Source organism: Podarcis raffonei, chromosome 12, assembly GCF_027172205.1.
Source record: "Podarcis raffonei isolate rPodRaf1 chromosome 12, rPodRaf1.pri, whole genome shotgun sequence".
Taxonomy (NCBI): domain Eukaryota; kingdom Metazoa; phylum Chordata; class Lepidosauria; order Squamata; family Lacertidae; genus Podarcis; species Podarcis raffonei.
Window position 1 is genome coordinate 10,795,982 of NC_070613.1, and position 17,937 is coordinate 10,813,918.

At 41.1% G+C, this 17,937-nt stretch overlaps 1 protein-coding gene across 6 annotated transcripts in view; it reads right to left on the reverse strand.

Annotated features, from left to right (window-relative positions):
- Positions 1 to 384: 384 nt before the first annotated feature.
- Positions 385 to 17,937, reverse strand: part of PRKAG2 (protein kinase AMP-activated non-catalytic subunit gamma 2) — a 202,118-nt gene continuing 184,565 nt past the window's right edge. For 5 of the 6 annotated variants that reach the window (XM_053359547.1, XM_053359548.1, XM_053359549.1 and 2 more), the window contains 8 exons: positions 13,179 to 13,224; positions 11,701 to 11,755; positions 10,168 to 10,294; positions 8,236 to 8,401; positions 7,218 to 7,255; positions 5,888 to 6,034; positions 2,063 to 2,156; positions 385 to 1,039 (listed from right to left, as the gene is read on the reverse strand). In XM_053359547.1, the coding sequence (XP_053215522.1) occupies positions 1,008 to 1,039; positions 2,063 to 2,156; positions 5,888 to 6,034; positions 7,218 to 7,255; positions 8,236 to 8,401; positions 10,168 to 10,294; positions 11,701 to 11,755; positions 13,179 to 13,224 (705 nt within the window). In that variant the 3' untranslated portion in view covers positions 385 to 1,007. Of the gene's footprint in view, positions 1,040 to 2,062; positions 2,157 to 3,760; positions 3,814 to 5,887; positions 6,035 to 7,217; positions 7,256 to 8,235; positions 8,402 to 10,167; positions 10,295 to 11,700; positions 11,756 to 13,178; positions 13,225 to 17,937 lie in introns of all 6 variants that reach the window. The other variant, XR_008327131.1, reaches the window with a different exon arrangement.

A 17,937-nucleotide genomic window follows, 5' to 3' on the forward strand; every position in this document is an offset into this window, starting at 1 on the left:
TAGGATTTTTTTGTTACTAAAATTACACAGTAGGACTTTTGGAATTATTCTCACACCCTGGTTTTCATTCCATACCAGCATGATACTGTTACTTTTCTGCAAGTTTATATGCAATCAACATTCACCTTCCTTTGTTGATTACTTTTTCATAGCTTCTTTTCTGTGGAAATATGAGGTGTCTAGTGGTGATACATGACAAACCCCTGATTTCTGTGCCTCTTGTGTACAACCCATCTAAAAGCCACATGGTTTGCACCACTGTTTTTAGTAACGAGAGATCTTCTTATATAACAATCAATGTTTTATTAATGAATATGGTGAAGTTTTAGCTATCCACCAAAGATGTGTAAAAAATTGCAAGAAAATAAAAATAAATAAAGCTGGTTTTAGATCAGTCTTGTTTTACCATCTCTTCAGAATGCAACATTTATAAACACACAAAACTGTCATTAAAGTCTTAAAGTAATCTACTGATATTCAAATTACAGCTTTTATGACAAATCTAATGATAACTGAAACTGATTTGGTTTTAGGTTTAGCGACTTGAACATTCAAATACAGTGTCTCGTTTCACACAATACTTCCTCTTATTGTGATGGGCAACAGCGATGACATATTGTTGGCTTTTTGACATAAGGCACTATGATATGAATATGCCATATACTTGCCTTATGTCAGAGATCTGTTGCTGAGCAGTGACTTCTATCAAATACAAAAGATGTTTGTTTTCAGGATACAGTGCATTTTAGATGAAGGACATCATGTGAAGTCTTTCAGCAAACATTTTGAAATGCAAGCCTGTATTTAATACATAAGCTTTTTGTCATGCTGCTTTTTGTGTGTGACAGTCACTGGGAAGTAATAGACTAGTTACCCAACACGCAGTCCCAATACACACATACTCATCCCCATTTCTCTCTTCTCTAGTGCTGCCAGTGTTCTTGAGGCAAAGATGACCCAGTAACTTCAATCAAGTTGTTCTACAAAGGTTTATACGTTCACAGCAATCATTCAGTTTCACCTTCCTTTTGTTTGGCACCTGTTAACGTAAAGGTAGATGAGAGAAAATGTGTACACCAGGGGTCAGCAAATGTTTTCAGCAGGGGGCCAGTCCACTGTCCCTCAGACCTTGTGGGGGGCCAGCCTATATTTTGAAAAAAATAATAATGAATTCCTATGCCCCACAAATAACCCAGAGATGCATTTTAAATAAAAGGACACATTCTACTCATGTAGAAACACGCTGATTCCCGGACTGTCCGCAGGCCAGATTTAGAAGGCGATTGGGCTGGATCCGGCCCCCGGGCCTTAGTTTGCCTACCTATGGTCTACACTCTCATATCATGGGAGAGATTGCATTTGCCCAGCATTCAACACATAACATTTTTGTGCCTGGCAAAATTTGATCTTTCTACCCCTGCACCCAGGGGTGAAATTTTCAAAGCCATTATGCATTCTGCCAAACTTTTTAGTTTTATGGAAGTTTGGACCATTCATAATATACAATGTATAAACTTTACTTTTAAGCTCTAATGCAATATACACTGTACCTTTTATTATTTTAAACTTTTTAGCTAGAGGACATTATGGTCCAGATGCAAAGTTCTGCTGACACCCAAATGCATTCATAGCAGTTGTGGCCTGTATACAATTCTTTGCTTACTTATATCAGAGGCAGCCCAGGGCACTAAGTGCAAGTGCAAGTTCAGTCCATTACATTTGTGTGCAAGGGAGAGATTACTGTGCATACCAATGCTCCAACATGCACAAGGGTCAATCTGTCCGACTAACTGATAACTACAAGTATTAATCAAGTTCTCCACATAATGGAGAAATTCACATTTTAGGGGTGCTAACTAAAAGATGTGCTGGTTTTAAGATAAGGTTATCATTGTGACATTTGACGTGAATACAGGAGACAACTGGCTCAGTCATGAAGCCCACTTGGCCTTGAGGAAATCAGCATCAGTCTCAACTTTCAAGAGTTGTTGTGAGCATAAAGTTATTGTACGATACTTTGTATGTTACAGAAGAACTCAATACATAAATGCTGCATACGTACCAGCTGGTGAGAGCACCAGAGCTTGTAGGATGTCCGAGAGGGAGATGATACCAACAATACTATCTGCTTCATTCACTACCACCAATCGATGCACCTGCAAACATGAAACAAAAGCATATTAAGAGATTACTGTATTTGCCAATAAGCAGTGCACTCCACGTTCATGTTAATAATAGCCAGATGAATCAAGCTATTTAGAAGGACACTCAACTCCCCCTCAATGAATTAATATAGAGACTTTCCAGAACAAATTTTTGTTCAGCTCCAGAGACCCAGGAGGGCATACCACATTCAAATCGAATTTACAGTGAGAAACAAAGAGAAAACATGAACTGGATCCATTTTCCAATGCCGCTAGGTGAAGCCTGGATCAGACCATTTAGTTTTACACCAGTATGTCATTAAAAAGCAGTCCCAATTTCCCTCACTGTTAGCACTTGCATTCACATCTTTTCTGTGGGCTTGTACATGAATAACTGGAGGCCCAGCTGTTCTATAATTGAACAGGGACATGCTGCACAGTAGCAGAATACATTTCACTTTTCACAGCTATGAAAGGCTAATTGTTGAAATGCTAGCAAGGTGTTATTTAACAGTAAAGAACTGTCCGTCGACAGATAGAAGAAATCTGAGAGTGCAGATTGCATTTTCCTCATTGTCAGAACAGAATATAAAGTTCAACAGAAATTATTCCTACTCATTATGAATACATTCAAGTGGAAAGTTCTTGTTAAAAATAGATACTGTCTGTAACCCAAACACTGCCACATAATCTAACAAGGAACAGACTAAAACTAACAAGTCTATTTTTATTATAAAAGTGAAGTGTAATGTTACTGGTTCCATACATAGTTAAATCATATTTATAATTAGAATAGCCTAATTTACAACGTCAGCTTAATGGTGTGCCTTTAAAATTTATGCACCACTATTTTAGGTGCATATTATAGTTTGTGTTTGCCCAGTAGGACTTTTAAACAACATACCCTCCCCACATATCACATCTCCTGAGTTTCAAAAGCAGTTTGCTATACTGCACAGCCACCCCTTTGGGCAAACGTACAACCAGTCAAGCATTGATGAGTAGACAGTGCCAGCAGCCCTCTGTTTGTGAGTTTGCATCTAGTTAATTGAACTGGGGAACATGCCAACAGCAGTGCCATAAACCCACACGGAGTATGCCACAGTTGGCATCTTATATATGGGGTACGTGAACAGCTGTTTGAGAGGGAAAAGTCCACAACCTTATCTGACACGCTTTTCTAGAGTAGGTCTACATCTTTTTCGCTTTATAATCTGACAAAAGTTTTGTTCAGCTGTTTTTAAATACGCACACTTATCATGGAGTACTTGTAGCTTTGCCACGAAGACATTTGAGTAAGACAGCAGTTGTTTATGGGAAAGATGCCCAAATGATTAAGATGCAAAATAGTGAGATGATCAGTTCCCACAAAGCATTTAAAGAACGACCAGACTCTCAACAGATGACCTCGGCTCTACTAAACATTTGATGTTTTATGATTGCTCTCAACCATTTTCCAATTTTGTAACCACTTTAAACTTCCATCAAAATGTTTGCTGAAAGTAACTCAGAAATACAAGAAACAAAGAGCAAGAGAGGCCTTTGTCAAAGAAATAGACATAGTAAAGTTCAAGTCAAGGTACTTCAACAGTTTAGGACAGAGGTGAACTACATACCGGCCAGGTAACTTAGAGCTCCTCTTCTCTTGTATTTGAACAGTCATACCCACCTGATACAAATGGGGAACACAGGAAAGAAATAGAAAAGGGGGGAAATTCTATTTTTATATATGTTCCTCTTACGTTGGCGATACTTTAGACAGGGTTATTATGATGGATGGGTTTAATATGACTATTAAGTATGGACTATCACATGGTCAGTCACTTGGCCATCTTTCTCAAGTTGAACAGCTTCATTACTCAAAGGCTATCGATTAATAAAGTGACAGTACAAACACTTATCTGCCAAGACGCAACAGTAATAACCAATTACTTAAAAAAACCCTCCACCCATCCTCCAATCTAATTCAGATTTCTGGTATCTACGTGTGATGGGATGGTGAGCTGCTTGTGCGTAAAATCCTAGTCCCTCAGAGTTTGGCTAAGTCCACAAACCTCTGTCTCTGATGGAGCTCCTTAAGCATGGCTCCATCAGTCGCTCGTTGAATCGGACAGTGGGCGTTTACGGAACTTCTTCCAGCATAAAAGCTCCTTAACGGAAACGCGTCTTCTGGACTCTCGGCGTGACAGTTTCCGGCGAGGAGTGGGTGTCCCTACAGGAGGTCTTGAAACCTCCCCACTATTTTCGCTTGAAGTGTCTCTGAGCCCTCCCTCCGACTCACTTTCCCTTGGAACTCCACTTCTCCCCCTGCTGGTCCCCTCCTCAGCTGAATGTTCTCTCTCACCCCTCTGTGAGCCCTTTCACCTCCTGCGTCTCAGATGGCAGTTCCCTGACACTACGTATGTTGTGAAATAATTACATGGCATCTTTCTGAAAAGGTATTGTAAGATCGGCAATGTCTGTGTTTAGAAATATATAAAATAAAACTGATATACCATTGATTTTAAAGTACACACCTATCTTAGTTTATGTTGGAAAGTTTCCATTGCTACCTGTTCTTGCTTTGTGTGCACCTGATCGGGTGTCATAACTGATTTTATCCCATATGAAAAATATAACTCAGAATATTTTGCATTTCACTTTTTCAAATTATGGTCTGAAATTAGGGCACTGGGCAGGGAGAGGGGAAAACGAGAAAGCATATTATGGCTTGGTTGGCTTTGTCAGTGAAGGAAGAGTCTTATGTTCCATTACGATGGTGATGGTTGTATGGGAAAGTTTCCCATATACCTCATAACATTTATCCTGTCCCACCCTAGGGGAGAAGGAAGGAAGAAATCACAAGATTTTAAGGGGGATGTCTAAGAGCTTGAATCTAGAAGCTCAAATGGATACCCATTTTCTGATAACTAGATGGGAAGCTACTTCCTAGCCTGCTGCTTGCAAGGTGATCGTGCCTGTAGCTAAAAGGCAGCACTATCCCAGAAGAACTGTCCTGTCCCTGGTATTACTGCAGAATTCAAAACGTGCAGTATTTTGAAAGCAAAGCGTAATTATTGATTACACCCTTATCCAGAACTATGTGCTTTGTATTAAACTTACAGGAACATTTCAATGAGTTTGCATTTCTTTTCCCCTTTCAACCAACGTATACTAGTTATCACATAAATACTGATTAAAGGGTGCGCTAGCAGAATCCATATTTCTGTGATGTGCCTTTGCAAACTAATATTCATCAAGTTTTAAAAAATATGGCAGAAGTCACAGTTCTCATATAACCACCAACAGTCCAGCTAAGTTTATCATCTATAAACCTTGGGTTTAGAGCAACTTTAGATCTCCCACCTCTTCATTTCAGTAAAAGACCTTTAGACTTCAGTCCATCAACAATGCCACATATTTTCATAGGTAGCCATCACAATCTCCACAAAAATCAGGGTTTGGTCACACTGCTTGCCAAAACCTGAAGTCTCCAAGGCTGTAGTAGTTCATCATGCTCAATTACTTTTTTATTTTAAAGAAAGAAATATGACAGTCTTTAAAAGTTAGAATAAAGAATCCATGAAGTACAGAGCCGTTGTGCTTTATGTAGGATTATAAAATGTAAGTTTAAATGCACATTCTAGCACACCTTTGAAGGAGTCTTATGCAGACATCATCCGAGTCCTTCTTTGAAATTGTGTTAGCTGGAATTCTGGTTAGCAACACTACTCAGAAATGTGTTGTCGTCCAAGAAATCTCACCTCAGCTTTAACTATCCGATCCACGATGGTCTCCAGTGTTTCCAGCTTACTGCATTTTACAACACCTTCAAAATACTGAGAGCGGTGTTGTAGGGCTTGTGTCACTGTGATATCTAAGTTATTATAAGTTTTTTCAGCAGCAAGATTCTGAAAAAAAGTGATTACATAAGACTCTTTTTTTTAAAAAAAGAAACACCCAATGTATTATTCCCTTATGTCTGGAATGTGATGCTACTAAGATCATTTCAGAAATGGAACAAAAACCCAGTCCTCCAGATACGCTAAGAGTACAATCTAAATAAATATGTGCAATGTTAGGTTGTACAAAGATATAACATTATGACCAAGCTTGCATGCCAGTTAGGAGGTCTATTGTGCCTCTGCTAAACATGATTGGCTCTTTGCAGATTAATGTTGCCTAATCTCCTAACCAAGTTTAGGATATCAGGAAAACCCAGTGAGCTTGCACACTCCTCTCCTTCCTGTCTCAAATGGGTGGTCCTATTTCCTTTCAGTTTGCACCAGATTTCCACTTTAATCATGGTTGCAAACTGTGGATTAGTGCAAATTAGTGTGTAAACATAACACTAATCATAAAAAGGTAAAGGTAAAGGACCCCTGACAGTTAGGACCGGTTGCAAACGACTCTGGGGTTGCGACGCTCATCTCGCTTTACTAGCCGAGGGAGCCGACGTTTGTCCACATAGTTTTTCTGGGTAATGTGGCCAGCATGTCTAAGCCGCTTCTGGCGAAACTAGAGCAGCGCACAGAAGCGCCGTTTACGTTTGCGCCAGAGCGGTACCTATTTATCTACTTGCACTTTGACATGCTTTCGAACTGCTAGGTTGGCAGGAGCAGGGACCGAGCAACAGGAGCTCACCCCGTCGCGGGGATTCAAACCGCCGACCTTTTGATCGGCAAGCTCTAGGCTCAGTGGTTTAGACCACAGCGCCACCTGCGTCCCTCTAACACTAATCATAGATAGCTACAAAACTCAAATTGAGTGGTGGGTGCTCACAGAAGAGGGGAGAATGTAGGAGCATATCCCAATCTTGATTAGGAGATGGGGCACCATTAGGTTTGCACCAAGTAACAGACTGCAGTCTTTTGTTGGTTGCCAGTTGCTCTCTCCTCTCCAAGGAAATTTACCTCTCCACCCCCCTAGAAGCACTCATGGAAACCATCATAGGAATAATTGAAGGTAGAGACTAACATAGAAATATCAGGAACTGAAGAGCAAAAAGGACCATTCTACTCTAGGAAAAGCCTCTGGGCAAAAGTGAGAGATATAAAATATATTTAAAAAGATATAAAACATGTAAATACTTACTATTACATCAAATTTGGAATAAATATCTACAACTTTTCCTAAAAACAGAAGATAAAACAAACTTTATGTTGGTAATTAAGCTATAAAACCAAATACAATACTCTATATTAGCCTCTGTCAACCTGGTTCAAATGTTTTAAGAGTACAACTCCCACCAGTCCCTGGCCAGCACAAAGACTGCTCTATACAACTTAAAACATTGTTCAGTAGCACCTTAGAGACCAACTAAGTTTGTTCTGGGTATAAGCTTTCGTGTGCATGCACACTTCTTCAAGAAGGATGTAAATACACCTAGAAGTTGTATTAACAGATTTACAGCTTGGTCCCATGCTTGTTTACTTCCACATTGTGTATATGACACACACTAGGCCTGTGATTCTGTACATGCTTACTTTTGAGTCAACAAGTTATAGTGCAGGATGAATCCATATAAAAAGGTGAACATATTTTAGGAAACAGTGAATTTTTAGCTTCAATGATTTCAGCACAGAAAATAATTAATGGTAAATTTCACCTTCCTTACTCAAGAAGTGCAAAAGCACAATCCATCTGCACTTTTCTGTACATTATATTGGAATGGAAGGAAAATAAAATTACTGCAGAAGTGTAATAAATATAGAGGTGCAAATCAGGAGTAATTTTATTGAAGTGAAAACACACAACTGAAAAGAGAAGCAAAAATATATTTTGTTCTAGATCCTATAGGGTTTGATGAGAGTGGAAAAGGGATATGTGCAAATGTGCTTTTAGCTTTAAATGATAATGAAACGCAAGATAACCAAAACAGAATGGAACCATTTTGTTCTATTACAGTTTCCTAGAAACGTAATTAATTCAAGTGAGATGATAGAGATGTTATGAATAAAAGATTGATCAAAGGGTGATAAAGAAGCTTTTTTCTCCTTTTATTTTTTCCCATTTAATAAGGCGGCTCAGATAATTTATCACTTACAACAGATAACCAATGGCAAAATAAACTATTTCCTTCCGAACGATAGCCATTTTACTGAATACAAACCTGACTCATCCACAACAGGTAGTGCTGATATCCTTCTATCTACAAATATATTCAATGCTTTAATGATAGGAGTGTCTGGGTGTATAAAGGCGATGTTGTCATATGTTCCTATCCCAAGTTCATCCAGATTTTGCTTCATAAAGGCAGGCTTTGGCATTTCTGACACCTAGAAGAAGTAAAATACTACTTGTTTGACAGGCATATTTTACCATTTTTAAGCTACACAGCTCACACAGTTTTAAAAATTACCACGCAAGGAATTTCCTTATCATGTCTTTCAACTGGTAACATATTTTAGTAGCCTAGTAAGCTTAAGATTAGTGGGCAAAGTCAAATGTGTTAGAATGAAGCTAATACTGTTTTCGAAGTTGAACTCTATTCTGGCATTCTGTCCCACATTTCTTGCTCATATAGGGATGCCCTGAACTGGGAAAACACAATAAATATCCAATATACAGTAACACGTTCACAGCTTTTATAATTGCAGCATGGATTGCAGTGGCACAAGTGTCCTTGGTGTTTTGAAGATGTAGCTTATGAATGAAACAGCACAGCTATCATTCAAAGCTTGCTGCTTCCTTGTCCAAGCTTCACAATGCAATTATTAACGCCTTATATAAGGTTGCATGCTAGAACTTCTGAGTGTCGTATAACCCAGGCATCATTTGGACACGCTTCTGCAGCTGTGACATTTAGCACACTGAATTTTGCAGGAGAGTTATGAAAGGGATAGCATGTCTAAGGAGTTTTACTAGCATATCTTTTTATTGTACCGATTACAGACAAGTAATCCAAGAATGTTGCAGTGTATCCTCGCCTCTTAGTAGGAATGCTCCTGGACAGGTTTTCAGCCAGCCAATCATGACCCTGTCCATTCTACATTTCTATTTTCCAACAATCAATCAATATTCTGTGCTTATTGAGCATGCTCAGTCCTCACTGGGCTGTTTTGTGGTTTGTTTTTCAAAATGTTCTCCTTCTGCAAACCTCAGAGTTCCTCTGAGCATGCCAATACCTCTTTCCTTTCTCAGTGCCCCAGGTTGGCTCCAATCCTGTCTCTGAACTCAGTGGTGAGCCCTATTATGAGAATGCAAAGTTTGCATAGATTTTTACCATGAAGGTTTCTTGGCAGTAAACACTATAAAGTTGCTGCCATCTGAATACTCTGTAAACGCTATTTGCATGACCCATCCCAATACAAGAAATTTTGTCACCGGAAAAGTGAGACAACAAAAACCATCCATGTGGTCATTTGATAATTCTCAACTATTATCTCATTATACTCCTAAACTTTATAAAAACCTAGGAAAATCAACTACAGTTTCAAGTGACTGAACTAGGCCAGATGACTGCAAATGAGGCAAGCCAAGCCTTGGATTTGTACCCACTCCTCCTCTATGAACAAGAAATGTGAGTAGAAGCTTGCACTTTTGACTAAAATAAAAACTTAAAGAAATGTTCCTTATTCAAACTCCAGTAGGATAAAAGAATCCAGGATCTTGTTAGAATAAACTAAGGTTTCAAGTTTGTACGTAACAGGAAACGGTGCTTTAGTCTGCAGTGAAAGCAGAAGATTTGATTTTCCTCTCACACATGCAAACCGGGTGATGAAGTGTCACCTGCAAAAGTGACTGGATTATTCAAGAGTCTTTTTTGAGACTGCTTGATTGCACAGGTCCAATTAAAATACTTCCTGCATAGTTATTATGAATGGAAACACTTTTATCACTAGTGCAGAGTAAAGGCCTGCTACCAACTGCATGAAGAGAGACAACAGGAACATACCTATTATTTTTGTACCAGTGTAAGTGTAGAGTATTCAAAGGAAATGGATCATATAAGTACAGTTGTTTCCAAAGACTTTACTAATGTAACAGTGAGCTTTGTCTGTTCCAACATCAAGAAGTAATAGGAATTTATTATTTTACTTACAAAAAGCTGGAGAAACTTGAGGATTCTTTTATGGGTAAGTATATAAAGTGCATTTCCGCTCACTGGGTCAATAACTGGCAATCTGTGGATTCTGTTTTTGATCAGTGAATACACAGCATCAAAAAGGCTGAAGAGAAAGTTATTGCAACTGTTAGTATACTCTTACTGTGATATCCGAAGACAGCTTTGATCATTCCCCCAAAGCTACACTCTACCAACTAAGTGATTTTTAGTAAATAATGTTGGAGGAGGTTCTGAAAACTGAGCTAAAGGGCAGATGATTTCATTACATCATTGTTAAAGTAGGTATAGTACAGTTTAACATCAATATTATATCAGATCCTGTCAGCCAAACAGGAAAATGTTTTTTGATGGGGTGGGGAAAGAGAATGTTTTACTTATAAGGACCTGAAGATTACTAAGATTCAAATGCACAATAAAATAGAGGACAATAACAGTAATAAACACAACAGCTTTCTCCCTAAATGTCCTTGTGCTGGCTTGGAAGGGTTACACAGAATGGATGGTTAATTATAGCATAACAAGCTTCCCTTATATAGTAATATACTAATACTACATACAGAAATACATGTAACTGGAAGCAGGAGCGGAAAGGAAGAAAACTTATGCCATATCCTCAGTATTTCTTGTGTAATCATTACCCCCTCCAAAAAAAAAAAAAAATCAGATTCAAAACCCCCAAAGATTCTGGAAATGTAAAGAAAAAGATGGGACATTTTTTCATATGTGGTGGGAATGCAAGAAAGTGAAAAGCTTCTGGGAATTGATATATAATGAGTTGAAAAAAATGTTGAAATATACATTTGTTAAGAAACCAGAGGCTTTTCTCTTAGGAATTGTTGGCAATGAAATAAATAGAAAGGATTACAAAATTTTCCAATATGCAGTGACAGCGGCAAGAATACTACTGGCCCAGAAATGGAAACAAGAACAAATACCAACGTTGGAGGAATGGAGAACGAAGCTGATGGACTATGCAGAACTTGATAAACTGACTGGGAAGATTAGATATCAATGAGACCAAAAATTCATCGAGGACTGGAGAAAATTAGTAGAATACTGGGAATGTATAAGTGATAACGGAATAACGTTAGTGGCATTTAAAGAAGCTCTGTAACAGAATGAGAAATATTGTAAAAAAGCAAAATATAAGAGGGGGGACGGTATAAAGGCAATACTAAAATTTGGAAATGTGTATTTTAAAAAATCAGAATTTGAATGATTGGCAGAGAAGCCGAAGGAAGTCAAAAAACCGAAAAGTTTAATGCAAATTGTTAATGTGGTATAAATGTATGGAAAATTAATAAAATATAATTTTTTTAAAAAAAAACCCCAAAGATTCTAAGATAAGCCATAAAGGTTCCTATCACCAATTTAGAAACTTAATTGAAGTTAGAAACTTAGAAACACCAATTGCTAACGTGCACTATCTGTCTTGTCCCTTGCAGCTGTGTGATGGATGTATTAGCACAATTTACATTTTAAGAAATCAAAAGTAGAAAAGCATCTTACCTTGCATCTGGTGAAATGTTCACTAAAGGCTTAAAGGTTTCTTGTAAATAAAGCTCTGTATAATTAAAAACAAAACCAATGCTTCATAAATTAATAATAAAAAATAGTATTTCATGAAATATCCACACACACTTAGCAGTGAACCCGGCATATGAAAGTGAGGACAATCCATGATTTACTAAATTAAAGAATGGCAGTGGTTCACAAGAGCAATCACTAGAGGTCACTATAATACTATATTAATACACATGAATACCATAAAAAAGTAGACAGCAAAGGCTGAGCAGAGGGTATTTTAAAGAAGTGTTTCAGATTACTAATGTAAGTGCTTTTTGTTTTTAAGGCACCACTGTCTTCTCAGGCACCTGCAGCAATAAATGAACTTCCAACTTTTTCTGCAACGCATAGCATGTCCTGAAGACACATCTTCAAGATGAACATTTATTGAAAGATCTTCAATTTTTTATCTAACCATCATTTCCTGAGGAGTGACTTGGTAAGGTGGAAAGAGGTAAAGGGAGGCAATTTATATTTATGAAAATATAAATACAAAAAGCCATTATTACCCATATTTAAATCAAAACATGCAACATGTAATAATTAAAATTTACACCACCAGTCAGAAATATATAACACATACAGGTGAATATTACTGTGATATTTCATCTTCCAGGGACTGTTTAAAAAACACTTTTTAATAAACTTGCCTGGTGGGCATCCTCTCTTACAACATGTAAGTTTTGTAAGAAATAACACATTCACTCATATGAAGATGATAATAAAGAATTTCAGGGGGATTTCCAAGATAACTCTTATCATGTAAACTATTCACCGTTTTAAAGTCCTCCAGCTATAGATGATCCTTCAAATATCCCAAAAGCAGCATTTTAGGATTCAATAGATCATATCCAATAATCTCTTTTTCTACTTGCCAAAATGAGGACTTGAGCTTTTCCAAAATACCTGCATTAATTTTGTCTCTAAAGCTTTACACCTCCAAGTCCTACCTTCCTGTAATTTTATCCTTCCCGCAAAGAAAGGCCTTAATTTGAGCTAATCCCTTTAGAATTTTACAGACTACAACAGACTTGAGCTTTTCCCAAGATATGAGCAATTAGGATGGATTCCAGCACTCACATTTGTGTTGGAATCTCTTCCACAGCCCACGGCAGAGCCCAAGTATATCTGGGTTCTCAGGCTAAGGGAACACAGGAAACTATTCCTGAGTCAGACCATTAGTCTATGTAACTCAATATTGTCTACACTCACTGGCAGCGGTTCTCCAGGGTTTCAGGCAAGGTGTCTCCTGGCCCAAGCTGAAGATGCTGGGAATTTAACCTGAGATCTTCTGCATGCAGAGCTGATGTTCTACCACTGAACTATATAGTCTTTCCCCTATTAAGGACAACACATAGTATAGTACTGCATAACAGGTTGTGAATCACGTTCTTAGTGCATATCTTTCAAAGGGTACTTACCCCTCCATGTTTCAATCTTGTGCTCCTCCAATTCATAGATTTGTACCTGCAAAGAAAAAACAGGTTTAAAGATCAAATCTTTAGCATATAATTTTAAAATGGCCAATGAACTACCTTCAAGTAATTAGGACTGAGGCACATAGTTAATATTCTGAGATTAACTATAGTAATATGGGTGACTTTAAAATGCAATGAAAGGCTGACAAATTGGAAACTAAACCAAAATCCTGAACAAATACTTAGATTTTCTGCATACACAGCCACTGGAGTTGACAATTACATTCTAATTTGAATCATTTTCTTATGCTCTGTTGCAAGCACATTACAGCAAACAGGAATTAAGGCGGGTGGGAAAATACTAATTGCTAACACCAGCACTGGGATGAACAAGTTTCTCATCTGCATGTTTTGAAAATGAAATTATATTTTCCTACACTGATAAAACTAATGAGAGCACTTGGCTGAAAAGTGGTTGAAATAACCAGGTATAGAATAATAATAATAATAATAATTTATTATTTATACCCCGCCCATCTGGCTGGGCCTCCCCAGCCACTCTGGGCGGCTTCCATAAAAACCAAAAATACAGTAAAATATCACACGTTAAAAACTTCCCTGAACAGGGCTGCCTTAAGATGTCTTCTGCATGTCAGGTAGTTGTTTATCTCTTTGACATCTGCTGGAAGGGCATTCCACAGGGCGGGCGCCACTACCGAGAAGGCCCTCTGCCTGGTTCCCTGTAGCTTTGCTTCTCGCAATGAGGGAACCGCCAGAAGGCCCTCGGCGCTAGACCTCAGTGTCCGGGCAGAATGATGGGGGTGGAGACGCTCCTTCAGGTATACTGGACCGAGGCCGTTTAGGGCTTTAAAGGTCAGCACCAACACTTTGAATTGTGCTCGGAAACGTACTGGGAGCCAATGTAGGTCTTTCAAGACCGGTGTTATATGGTCTCGGCGGCCGCCCCCAGTCACCAGTCTAGCTGCTGCATTCTGGATTAGTTGTAGTTTCCGAGTCACCTTCAAAGGTAGCCCCACGTAGAGCGCATTGCAGTAATCCAAGCGGGAGATAACCAGAGCATGCACCACTCTGGCGAGACAGTCCGCAGGCAGATAGGGTCTCAGCCTACGTACCAGATGGAGCTGGTAAACAGCTGCCCTGGACACAGATTTGACCTGTGCCTCCATGGACAGCTGTGAGTCCAAAATGACTCCCAGGCTGCGCACCTGGTCCTTCAGGGGCACAGTTACCCCATTCAGGACCAGGGAATCCTCCACACCTGCCCGCCTCCTGTCCCCCAAAAACAGTACTTCTGTCTTGTCAGGATTCAACCTCAATCTGTTAGCCGCCATCCATCCTCCAACCGCCTCCAGACACTCACACAGGACCTTCACCGCCCTCACTGGTTCTGATTTAAAAGAGAGGTAGAGCTGGGTATCATCCGCATACTGATGAACACCCAGCCCAAACCTCCTGATGATCTCTCCCAGCGGCTGCATGTAAATGTTGAAAAGCATGGGGGAGAGGACAGAACCCTGAGGCACCCCACAAGTGAGAGCCCAGGGGTCTGAACACTCATCCCCCACCACCACTTTCTGAACACGGCCCAGGAGGAAGGAGCGGAACCACTGTATGACAGTGCCCCCAGCTCCCAGCCCCTCAAGACGGTCCAGAAGGATGTTATGGTCGATGGTATCAAACGCCGCTGAGAGATCCAGCAGAACTAGGAAACAGCTCTCACCTTTGTCTCTAGCCCGCCGGAGATCATCAACCAGTGCGACCAAGGCAGTTTCAGTCCCATGATGAGGCCTGAATCCCGACTGGAAGGGATCCAAATGGTCCGCTTCTTCCAGGCGTGCCTGGAGTTGTTCGGCAACCGCTCGCTCAATCACCTTGCCCAAGAATGGAAGATTTGAGACTGGGCGATAGTTGGCCATCGTGGCCGCATCTAAAGATGGTTTTTTAAGAAGCGGTTTAATAACCGCCTCTTTCAGCGGGTCTGGGAAGGCTCCCTCACGGAGGGAAGCATTCACCACCCCACGAAGCCCATCGCCCAGTCCTTCCCGGCTAGCTTTTATAAGCCAGGATGGGCAAGGATCCAGGAGACAGGTGGTTGGTCTCACTCGTCCAAGCAGCCTGTCCACATCCTCGGAGGTAACAGATTGGAATTGATCCCACTCAACTTGACTAGACAGAACTCTAGCACTCTCCCGCCCCGGCCCTGCTCCCACGGTGGAGTCTACTTCTTCCCGAATCTGAGCGATTTTATCTGCAAAAAACTTTGCAAAATCATTGCAGGAGAACATGTGGCCCATACTGGGCCCCGATGTTGCAGGTGGTTCCGCTAAATTGTGAACCACCTGAAAAAGTCTCCTGCTGCTATTTTCTGCAGATGCAATAGAGGCGGTGAAGAAATTCTTCTTCGCCGTCGCTATCGCCACTTGGTAGGCTCGACGTTGAGCTCTAACCTGTGTCCGGTCAGATTCGGAATGAGTTATCCGCCACCGGCGCTCTAGCCGTCTCAACGATTGTTTCATTGCCCTCAGATCCGTGGAAAACCACGGGGCTGTCCGGGCTCCATGCAATCGGAGAGGGCACTTCGGAGCCAAACAGTCAATAGCCCTGGTTAACTCCGCATTCCAGCGGGCCACCAGGGAATCAGCTGAAAGGCCATCAACATGGGATAAAGCATCCCCTACCACTCTCTGGAAACCATTTGGATCCATTAAGTGGCGGGGGCGGACCATCCGAATTGGTCCCACCTCCCTGCAGAGGGGATGGGTCGCAGAGAAGTCCAGTTGCACCAGGAAGTGATCTGACCATGGCACTTCTTTCGTTTCGCTTTTACTTAGTGTCAGATCACCAACATCCATAGAGGTAAACACCAGGTCCAAGGCATGTCCGCGGCTATGGGTTGGGCCAGACTTATTCAGGGACAGCCCCATGGAGGCCATGCTTTCCACGAAGTCCCGAGCGGCCCCTTGTAAGGTCGTGTCGGCATGGATGTTAAAATCCCCTAGGACGACCAAGCTAGGTGTCTCCAGGAGAACATCCGCCACGACCTGAAGCAGCTCGGGCAGGGAATCCTTGGTGCAGCGGGGAGGTCGGTACACCAAAAGGAATCCTGTACTGCCCCTATTGCCCAACTTCCAGAACATGCACTCGGAAAACTGGGTCTTCCCAATAGGACGCCTGGTGCAAACTAATGACTTCCTAAAAATCACTGCAACCCCCCCTCCCCACCCACATGACCTGGGTTGCTGTGCGTAAGAGAAACCTGGTGGACAAGCAGCGGCAAGGACAGGCCCATCTGCTTCATCCAACCAAGTCTCTGTTACACATGCCAGGTCAAGTCCTCCATCCATGATCAAGTCATGGATGGCAGTGGTCTTATGAATCATTGACCTGGCATTGCACAGCAGCACCTTCAGGTCATGTGGGTATCCCTTGCTGATTCTAGTATCCATCCAGTCAGGACCAGACCCGGAGGCAGGAATAGTCCTCAGACAACGACTAAACCTGCCCCCTCTGTAATGACGTGGTCTAGTCTTAGCGTAACTCCTCCTCCTACCCGTGATCACTGAGATCGGTTGCCCCAGTGCATCCCCCCCTGTGGAACATGCCCCAGCCATTTTGTGGGCTGGGGCCCACTCCCCGGCAGCCCTGACCCCTCCCCCTAAGAACAAAATAACACCTTAAACAAACAAACAAACAAAAAACCAATAAAACAATACAAACAAAAAAAATTAATAATGTAAAAATTACAAAAACATCAAAATAAATAAAAAATAATAATTCCCCAAGCCCAACCAAACATCCATCCCACCCCCACCCCCCACATACAAAAAATCCAAAAGAAAAATTTTAAAAACATTTTAAAAACACTCTGTGCCCCCCGGCAGTAACAACTGTCCTTGTGAGGCCTGTCAGGCCCTGCCCTGGGCCAGGTGGTAAGTGGCAAGAGCAGGGCCCTCAGGCACTCACTCAGGGGAGTCTTCCTGGGCAGCAGGCAGCAAGCCGCACGCAGTCCTTATGAGGCTTCAGGCCCCGCCCCAGGCCAGATGGTAAGTGGCAGGAAGGAGCTGGGCCCTCAGGCACTCACACAGGGGAGTCCTCCTGGGCAGCAGGCAGCAAGCAGCACACAGTCCTTATGAGGCTTCAGGCCCCGCCCCAGGCCAGATGGTAAGTGGCAAGAGCAGGGCCCTCAGGCACTCACACTCACAGAATGCATTGTTAACAAAATATATTCATTCCGCTGTCAAGAAAATAATGAAAAAAATCTTGCTGAAGCAGAAAAGTTGGGCATCTTCCATTTTCTTGTGCAGATTAAGATTACATCATACCTTGAGTGTCAGCAGCAGCCCCTTATCCCTATCACTAGCTGTGTACAGTTATGGGTAGCTACATGCATTCTTTACAAGACACTTACTTTAAAAGTAAGTTTGAAAATGCCACTTTTGATTTGTCATATTCGATTAGGCAATCGGGAGCATTCCACAGGCTCGGAAACTTCCATCCTTCCCTGGTTAGTGTTCCCCACACTGCAGCATTACATCTGCGTTAAACTAAGCAGTTTTCCATGTCAGGCATAAACCCTAATTTCAAAGCTAAGTACAGTTAATGCTAGTGCTGACAAAATGCTGCAACATAGTTAACACTAATAAGGGAAGGGAAGGAGATTGCAACACATGCCCAGTAGTGTCGTGTCTGCTTGTCCAAGATGTGCAAATGAATCTTCAAAGTTATACTGGCATATCATTGT